The sequence below is a fragment of the Augochlora pura genome, chromosome 3 (genome assembly GCF_028453695.1).
Source record: "Augochlora pura isolate Apur16 chromosome 3, APUR_v2.2.1, whole genome shotgun sequence".
NCBI classification, from domain to species: domain Eukaryota; kingdom Metazoa; phylum Arthropoda; class Insecta; order Hymenoptera; family Halictidae; genus Augochlora; species Augochlora pura.
In genome coordinates this window covers 27240630-27250619 of record NC_135774.1, presented here as the reverse complement: position 1 = coordinate 27250619, position 9990 = coordinate 27240630, and the positions used below count along the sequence as shown (strand labels likewise).

The 9990-nt window shown below is 45.0% G+C and overlaps 1 protein-coding gene across 13 annotated transcripts in view; it reads left to right on the top strand.

Moving 5' to 3' along the window:
- The first annotated feature begins 472 nt into the window (after window positions 1-472).
- LOC144478834 (uncharacterized) overlaps window positions 473-9990 on the top strand; it is a 51618-nt gene continuing 42100 nt past the window's right edge. For all 13 annotated transcript variants that reach the window (XM_078197142.1, XM_078197141.1, XM_078197135.1 and 10 more), the window contains exons 1-2: window positions 473-526; window positions 9350-9544. In XM_078197142.1, coding sequence (XP_078053268.1) covers window positions 512-526; window positions 9350-9544 — 210 coding nt within the window. In that variant the 5' untranslated portion in view covers window positions 473-511. The remainder of the gene's footprint in view (window positions 527-9349; window positions 9545-9990) is intronic.

Below are 9990 nucleotides of genomic sequence, written 5' to 3'. Positions count from 1 at the left end.
CCGGTCAAGGTCCCCAGGTTTCCAGGGCATAGTCCCGATGTGTGTCAGGATCCGATTTTCCGAAAGAAAAAAACCGGCGCGCGCGTGTTACGTGAAACACGCTCGGCCGGTGTGATATCGAGGTCGATCTTTCGTGAAACGACGAAACGACCGCGCGCACCACCAACAACACCGGCCCGACTATAACCGTCGACCAATCCGGTGGCTCCGCTTGCTGCTGGATCCCGGGGGCCCGGCCACCTTTCGTTCTGCCCGATGAGCACACCGTGTTCCCCGCTCGCCCCCCTGTGTGTTTCACCTGGGCAACACGCGCGCGGCCAACCGTCTCCCCGTGTCCGGTGGAAACGGCCAATCGCGGAAATCCACCTTATCCCCACGATTTCCTCTCCCGGCTTGTCCACGCTTTGGAGAGCACCGAGTTTCCTGAACCTGGGACTCGCTTAGCCCAGACATCTCCAGAGCCGTGGATCCAGCCGGTCGACGAGCGGTCCTCCGCAGAGGATCGAAGAGGATGATCATCAACAAGGTAGGACTTGGTCTTCGATCGTTCGACAATATCCTCAACCTCCCTTCGATCCTTTGTCCTGACGATTCCTGTTCACTGTGCTCTTCGCTCGACGTTTTTGGGATCCCTGGGATTTTTATCAGAACATTCTTTATCGGTCCTGGTGAATGCATTAGTTTATTAGGTCTTTTCCGAGTTACTTTGCTGATAGGGTTATTGTAGAAAGTGTTCACGTGGGTGACAGTGTTGGGCATTTTTCGAATTTAATTTTAGTCGAATAGATACTTCGATTAACATTTTATTCGAATAAATTCTTCCATCAAATTTGACTTGAATAAAGTCATGGAATAATATTTTATTCGAATAAATTCTTCGATCAAATTTGGCTTGAATATAGTCTTGGAATAATATATTATCTAAGTGAATTCTTCGAATGAAATTTCATTCGAATGCTTTATACTGTTGCATAGAGTGATAGTTGAGATAGGAAGAGGTCACTGTCACTATCCTTTTATCTTAAATCAATCTTCAAAGGAACATCATCTTAAATACTAAAAGCAAACCTGACATCTCTCTCAGACAATCTAATACTACAATTCACTCAATAACAACCTGAATTTAATCTATAAAATTCAAACAGAACCTCTCTCATAGAACATATGTTCACCTCAGACATTCTTCTGAACAATTATACAATCAAGGAAGACCATTAATTCTCTCCAAACGTTTCGAAATGATCGTTTCATACCCGGTGCACTCACTTTCGATCTTCGCCGTCGTCTTCTCGAATAAATGCGAACAGCCGCGCGATTTTGACACGGCGTTCCTATGAAATTAGAAACGGTCCGCGGCGTACAGTTCTCGTAAAACGGTAAAAAAGCAATCGCTGTAACGAGAGAGCCTTTTATCGAATTGGCGAACCTTGCCTTTGAACGACAATTACGCTTTTTACCAGCTGCGTGTCCCAGGACGCCGGGAACCGCAAGTCTGTCCCCTACCTTTCGTCAAACTCCCTTGTCTCTTCCGTCTCCTTCCTGGTGGTGGTGTTTCGCTCGCCGACGTTCCTCCGTCACAGCTTTCGTCGACCTCGTTGCCAAGGTAGACGCGCGCTGTCGTTCTGAGTGGGTGGGCCGGTGCCTCGCGCGTCTCGTCTCCACGCGTACCAACGCGAGAGATCGATTTTCCCGGCGACAAGTGTGCGCGCGTTCGTCCATCTGTGCGACGACGGTGTGTTCGCGCGACAACGGTGTGTTCGTGCAGCGAGGTGTGCGGATCCGTTCGAGAAGCGTCCGGAAGCGGCCGCCGAAATCGTTAGCGAGGGGCAACGCGCGGGAAACCGGCGCGTCGACGCGGCTCGCGTGATGGTAACGACGATTCTCCACGGTACGTCTGTGAACCACGCTTCGTGTGTGAACCACGCTTCCGTCTCCGGAAGCTGAACACGTCCGACAGTGCCCGACGCGTCGCTGAGAGCCCGCGAAGCGTTGCCTCGTCTGAGAGGCCCCGCCGCGCGCGGTCTTCTTCTCACTTTCTAGGAGACAGTTCTGCACGCAGGTGCGCCTTAGATTCGAATCGCCTCGAGAACGCCGGAAGCTGTCTGTTAGCATATTTATGTTGAAGGTTCGACGCGTAGTGGTAGAAAAGTGGTAAACGAGGCTTGAAACTAGGTATCAGGTTATTGGCAGAAGAGTTAAAGTGCTGGGCATCGCGCACGCAGCGGATCCAATTAATTAAGATAGATCCGAATCAAAGTTTCAATCGAGTTTTCTATACTCGCCGTTTCAGTATGGTGTTCATTGTTCGACGAGTTATGTCTTCCGCGAAACGCCCTGATTTGAAAAATCTGTATTCGCTTATATTACTGAATTTTATGTGGAGGAAACGGGTCTTTCAATTTACAGCTCCGATGAAGTTTAACAGGAGAAATTTTTACTTTGTCTGTTGGGGTAAAAATTATGTTGTTTTTCTTGCCATATTTAATTCTGTTAAGAAGAAGAAGAATCGTGAGGATGAATCGATGGAATATAGTAATAAAACAGAGCACTTCTTGTCAGGATAAAATATTGCTACAAAATCTTCAAATCTCGTGATTTAAATAACTATTTGAATATCAATAGAGAAGACTCGATCGCTCGAATAAATCAACTCTATAAAATCCATTTTCTGGAATTCAGATAACATCTGGTAGGCGTCTATGGCCGTCCAGTTAATTCAAACGACGAGGATCGATTCGCCGATAAATCAGCGATGTATTATTAATCAGCCGGCACTTGTTGCAACATCGGGCAACCCGATGGATCGCGATCGCCGTGATTTTTCCGCGGACGGTGATCGAACGGTCGTCACGGTCGATCCGAAAATCACGAGGGTGAATCATCATCGCGCAGCCGGCCGTGTTTAGAAAGTAGATGTTACGAAAATGCCGGCGGAAAGAGGCAGCTCCTCTATTCACCGTGACCATCTTAAATTTTCATCGCGGCTGTCGATCGCGGATCCGTTCCGATCGTCTTCGATCGTTGCCAATGCAGTGCGCGCGCGCGCGCGCGAGAAGCGATGCCACACAACGCCAACAGATATTAATTACAACGCGAGATGATACGGTCCGCGGCACTTGGCGCGCGCGCGTGGCTCCATGACTTTCGAAACGTGGCGCTCGGCTTTCGGAAGAATGCGAGCGTAATCGCGGGCTCGAATCGTGGTTCCTTCGAGAGTTACGCTGCGCGACAAAATGATAGGACACCCCAGAATTTTTCGTGCTTCTCGAAACCAATAATGTACAGAAAGGTTTCATCATTTCAAGGTTTCATATCATTTTGTCGCGTAGTGTACGTCCTTCGCCCCGTAATTACGTGTCTTCTGCGGACCGTGCACGCGCGCGCGCGAGACCAGCTCGAACCACGCGCGCGGGATCTACCGTCCCAGACAACGCCGGTAACGAACCATTGTGCCGATCGACCGGTCTTATCGCCTAATAAGAGAAGATCGCGATAACCGCCGACTATTCTCGCGACTAATTCCTCCGTCGCGCGGAGATCTCTTCATTATGGCGCAGACAATCGGAATGAAATTTCGTTCGCCAACTTTCGCTGCCGGCGTAATTAACCAGAGCGAACGATGGACGAGTCTTGCTGACTCTGTCCACCCGAGACGCTATTATTACGCGTAATAAGCGGAAATGATCGCGAGATCGAGCAAGCGAAATTGTTTCTTTTCGAGGCTTAGGTGATGAAGTTCTGATATCGTTTTTTTCTGAGACGAGACCGTTGAATAATTCATTGAACAGGCTTGCGATGATACTTCGAGTGTGGTTAGCGTTTCTTGCTTTTATTCGATGCTGATTAGCGGAGGGGGGATTTTATGTATTTATGGTAAAAATGTGTAGGCGAAATATGATATTGGGGTACATGGAAAGAATTTAGTAATATAGTTATGGTACTTTCAGTTTATGTTTATGTTCAGTTTATGGTACTATCAGCACTTTTAATCCTTTACCCTCGATGGCATTTTAGCTGTAAATCCAAAATAATATTTTTAGCTTATACTATTTCTATTTTGTACGACGAACTGCATTTTATGCATATGAAATTGAAGCTTGTGACATATACAACAATTACACTTTCAACCTTTTCTCAAATCTAAAATATTGATAATATATATAAAAATTATCTTCGAACGTGTTATAACAATTTTAGCAAATTAAAAGAGAGTTAAGATGACATTTAACACCGATGACCCATTTCTCATCAACTCAGACATTTATTTATTTCAATCGTAATCAACAAACCTCGTAATCTTTCATTTACAAAAAAATTTGATGCACGTACTATATGCAAAAACACAGTCAATTTTGCCCGAAGTAAAATTCTAACTGAAGTCGCTTCACAGTCTGGGCAAACACGGTGGCACACACAGGGTGGAAATAACAGCTTTCCATTACCGGCGGGGGACTCGACCGCGGGCCAGAGAGGTCCCATGAATATTTCTCAGCGACCGTTTGTTTCGCTAGAAACAATTCCCCCCTCCGTGTCAATTAACACAGGAACTCGGCAAACTACGGCAGAGTCGATATGAATTTCTACCAAAACCTCTCCGCGATGTTTACCAACACGCCGTGCTCAGAGACCCGCGATCTCCGCAAACGATCGCGCAGTGGGAACCGAACCACCGATCCGCTCCGGTCCGCGCATGAATATTTAACAGAAACGGTAATCGCGATCGTTTCAATTAAAGCGAAAACGCGGAGCGTTTCTTCGCGGCGCGGCTGCACGAACCGAACAGAGAGTTTCACCGTAGTGAGATGCGTTCACAGTTCGTCAGGCGGGCCCGGTGTGTTCGGGTCTTCTTCGTTTAACTCTTTGGGGCACGGTCGGATTAAAAATGACCCACCTCTTTGATACACGATAACTCATTACGGGACATTTTTATTCCCACCTCGTAATATTGAAATACCTGCAGTTTTACTCTGTTCATTTATGAATCCATGTGACACAGTTAGACCATTTAACACGTTTAAAAGCAATTTAATTAATTAAAATAAAACTAAAAAGTTCACATTTATCATAGAGGATGGCATTAGATCTCTTTCGCATTTGAAAAATCATAGTCGAATGCGTTTTGCTCAAATATATTGCAATAAAAATAAATTTTCAAAATTGGTCAGAAATTAATGTTGAGTCCCATTCTATAACGACAAATTCAGTTGGATTACTATTTGTTTAACCCCTTGCACTATAACAACGAGTCAGACTCGTGGCGAACATTTCGTAAATAGTTTAACAAATCTAATTGCCAGTCGTTTTTATTAAATGGAAACTAAATTTGAATCCTCTGTCGTCAAAATTTGGGAATTTAAGTGAATGCAGACAAATAATTATTAACGATGAGAAAATACTAATCAAGGCAGTTTTGAAAGAGTTCGTAGTGCAAGGGGTTAAGCTTTTACATGCTTTCAATAAAAATATACTAATTTTGTTTAATTAAAAACGCGATGATATTTTTGTGCCACACACATGGGTCTACATTTATTTCCTAAAATTCTGTGCCTGAAAGAGTTAAGCGGCCATTCGACGTCCGTGAACCGCCGCGCCGGAAATTCATTAGGCATAACGACCACGATAAAAATCACCGTGAGAAATCGCCGGCCGCGTTTCGGTGGCTCTCGTCGAGGTGTCGTTTACTTATCTACAGGCATCGTTTACGCGACTTTCCCGGTTTTCCAAGCATCGTCGAGCGAGCGACGCTCTCCGCTTTTAAGCGGCGTTCCAATTCGCGGGGTTCTCTTGTAAACGCTTGATTATGGTCGCGCGGAAGACCGGGGAATAATTAACGGCGACGATTTTACTAGACCCGGGATCCGATTCTGACACAACGGGGTCGCTTCGGATGCTCCACATCGGGGGATACTAAAATGTTGTTCGCGATAAGCCTGTCGAGCATTAGAAGCGACCAGCGTTTCTTGTTTCAGAAGAATAAGAATATCAAGTTCACTAGGAGGTTCTGTTATTTCTATAAAATATGCTTGAACTAAGAAGTCTATTAAATTGCTTCCTGTGAGATAGTTTTCACATTAACAATTCGAAATTAGAGTCAAGTGAAAAGGTAAAATAAATACGTTTATTACAGACTTATAACTAAGATTAAGGTTAATTTGCACTGAATGACTGATTTGCAAAGAAAACTGGACTTATACTAATCGGCTTTTGAACCGTTCACATATACAATATTTATTACAAGATCATAAACTTAGTTTGCAAGATCTCCTGCGTTAATTCCAACAAACTAGACTCGTATAAAAATTGATTTAATTTCTTGAATTCTCCTTCATCATATAATAATTATTAGACTACGGGTCTATATGCAAATTAAAAATTATCCTCGTCAATTGCAAGCAACATGAACCTAATATATATTTCTTCCTTTCATTAATAATTTGAGCGAACTGAAAATACTACGTAGATGTCCTTAATTGTTTTAAATTTCCAATATCTATTTTATTTATAAATGCCTAAAATTCGCGGTGTAATTATTATATTTTTAAATCTAGGAATACAAGAAGTATTGTCAATGAAAAGAAAATTGTCAGTGAATACTGTTTCTTTTATGCTTTGCGATTCTCGACACGAAAAAGGGCAGGAAACGATCGAAATATTTGCGCGTGACGCGATTCGCCGTCGGAGACGCAGCATCGGCCACGCGATCTATAACCATCTCGCTGTTAATACGTTATTAACGCGTGGAAAAGGAATGCGCGACCCGGTTTGCCCTTTCATCGCTCTGCACCGCTCGTAACTCAGGCCGTTTTATTAATTGAAGAAAGCGGCTGCGCGTGGCTTCTTAACCCGGACGCATCTGTGCGTTAAACGAAGTGAAGTTGTTCGGCGTTGCTAATTGCGGGACTCCAGAAATAGATCGACAAATCTTGGTACGCGCCTGCTCCCGTTCCCTCCTCGAATCGTTTCCCTGATCTGTCTCGGTAATAGTTGTTCAACCCGGACAACCTGAACCGCTTATTATCGTATAATATATTTTCGAACCATTAACAACGCCGTGAGGAATTTTTTATATCAATTATATACAAATTAAATTATATCATTATCGATCTTGCGTAATTGAAAACTCCACGCGCAAAAATCGCCAATTGTGAGTTAACCCCTTGCACTACGATGCCTTCCACGCTGCGTTGATTAGCCCTTACTCATCCTTAACCCTTTGCACTCGAAGCCGTTTTAACTGCAAAATCTGAAATCATTTTCCTAGCTTATGGTATTTCCATTTCATGTGACAAAGTGCATTTTATGAATACCAAATTGATTCTCGTGGTATCAACTGTTTCACTTTTAACAATTATCTAAACCTAAAAAACATTATTTTATTAACAACATTATAATTATCCGAAAAACATTGCTAGTCAGGTTATGTAATAATATAGCAAGTTTTAGTGGAATAACAAATAGCTAGAATGAAGAGTCGAGTAAAAATAGCTCGGCGTAGAGCGTGTTAACGCTAGATTTACGGAGCACTAAAATAAAGCTCCTTTATTCCTCTTTATAAAAGTAACGATCATCCATTTTTAGCGATTCTTGTCGTAATATTTGTTCCGGGTAAAATAAAAGATAACATGTGCCGAATAAAATTCCTCGTTAATGTATCTTGGCATCTTTAACGATCGCAGATGAAAAATGTAAAATCTGTCGTTCCACTCTGGTCCCGTAAATCCAGCGTTAAATTAAAGCAGTGCAATGAAGCGTCGCGCGGACACAGAATTTATTCGAACTTTATTTTCGCGTCGCGACATTTAATTTCGCGTGAAACACGAAACGAAATCATCTGCAACGGTGAAAACGGCCGCCGGTTCTCGTGTTGTCACCGTCGTGAGCAGAGATGCGCCGGGCAGTTAGCTGCAGGATGTTCGACCAGATCGATTCCGCATAAAATGTCGATCGGTCGAGAATTCCGACCCGATTTCAGCCATCGCTCTCGTCCAACGGGCGCGCGATCCACTTTCGTGCCGCGCGCAGGAAGACGAGTTACCATTTCTCTATCGTGGCCGTAGAAAACCCGCCCGTTGCGATTACACTCAGCCTGTCGGAGTGTCACCTTTCCAATATGCAAAATAGTAGGCCACCGGTCAGCCTTGATTTAGCGGACGCCCGCGAAAAAGTCCGTCGTGCCGAGAACGACGGCGACACTAATCGCCGGGTTCGTCGACGCTTCGTCCAAGACCAAAAGGATTACGAGAGGTTGGCCATCGCTTCGGCCGCCGTAGGAAAACATACAGAAGGAGGTCGCGGCGGCCGATCGCTGTTATTAGCGTCTCCACTTTCAATCTTTCGTAACTTTCCAGGTGGATCCTCCCTACGGATGTCTCCCAGCGCACCGCGATATCCGCGTGCACCGTCGTTAGGGAAATTGGCCGTCACGCTCCTCAATCCGGTCGTTAACTATTGCGACGCGTTCTTGCGAGATCAGCAATCTTCCACGGTGCTGCGTTTTAATGACGACCGATATCGGCTACGTTTTCGCGACAAAGTATCGGGAAATGCGCCGGAGGCAAGTTCTATCGATCCTGCATGGGAGAACTTACGCCGGGGTATCACATTATTATTAACGAACCAATACGTCCCACAAACTTAACTAGAATGCCAGATAACGAAATGTCTCGCGCGTTATCGAATATTATTACCGAATATTACAATCATTGCTGCAGACAATGATTCCATACAAAGTAGATGTAAAAATATAAAATAGGAAAATATATAAATAGGCATACATAGCACGAATTTATTTTATTATATTTAAAATTATAATGGAAAATATAAATTAATTTAATATAAATAAATATAATAAAAAATGTAATACAAAGCAGATGTCAAAATATAAAATAGGAAAATATATGAATAGGCAAGCATACATGGCGCAAATTTAATTTATTACATTTAAAAATTTATAAAATCATTATATTTAAAGTAATCATTCCCATGATTCGTCCTCCAACTTTCATAGTGTGTAAATGGTTGTAGCGTCGCTTTGATTAGAAAGCTTCCGCGAGACAAGTGTACGCAACCTCTTACCGGGTTTAAAGAACACGCGTTCCACGGTTGTTGACAGCGCGTTCGCACTTCGGCGCAGTCATCAAGATTGTTAGGAAAAGCATTTGCGCCGAGGTCGTACGTGATTCGATTATTCCGCGACCCGTCTACCCGCGACGAACAAAGAGTGGCCCAGTTCGGGAATAAGCAACGGTGAAATAAAAATGGCGAGGGAGGGAGAGAGAGAGGGGGGTCTTTCCGCGTGGTCGCAAATGCCGAGCAATCAAGGTCTAATTATCCTGGTTTTTCCACGCAGAGCGAGAGCCGTGAGGAGACAATAACGACGACGTCGACCGTGGTGACCTCGTCGACGGCGAAGAGCGGCACCAAGACGAAGAAGAAGAAGATCGAGGGCGTAGCCGGGAACGATGCCTCGCCGAACCTCACGCCCCGCACAAAGAAGACCAAGAAGAGCAAGAAGAACGAGCTGGAGAAGGAGAACATCTCCGTGGTAAGTGGACGAGACGGCGATCGGTGCCCGTTCAATTCTCGTGCAGGCGTTTATTTAGAAGGGATTAGGGTCCGTCCGCGCGCGTCGTCCTCCCGCCGCGGAGGACGCGGAGGACGCGGAGGACGCGGCGGCCCGCGCGCGTTCTTCCGAGCGGAAGCACCGGATCTCGGGGCAAAGAAGGTGGGCCAAAATCGAGGATCGAGGCGGGCCAGGAGACCGCATAGCGTGGGTATAAAGTAACCTGCATGAACCGTTATCGCGTTAATTAGCGGCTGGATAAGCGAACCACCGATCGAGGGACGATCGTCGTCGACGCACCGGAAGTCCTCCGCGCGGGTACCAATTCCTCGTTCGCATGATTCCCGCACGGTTCCGAACGCGCGCGGTTAGTTTCCAACGGGTTTTCACTTTAATTGACAGAGAGGAACCGGACGTCTGTGATGTTT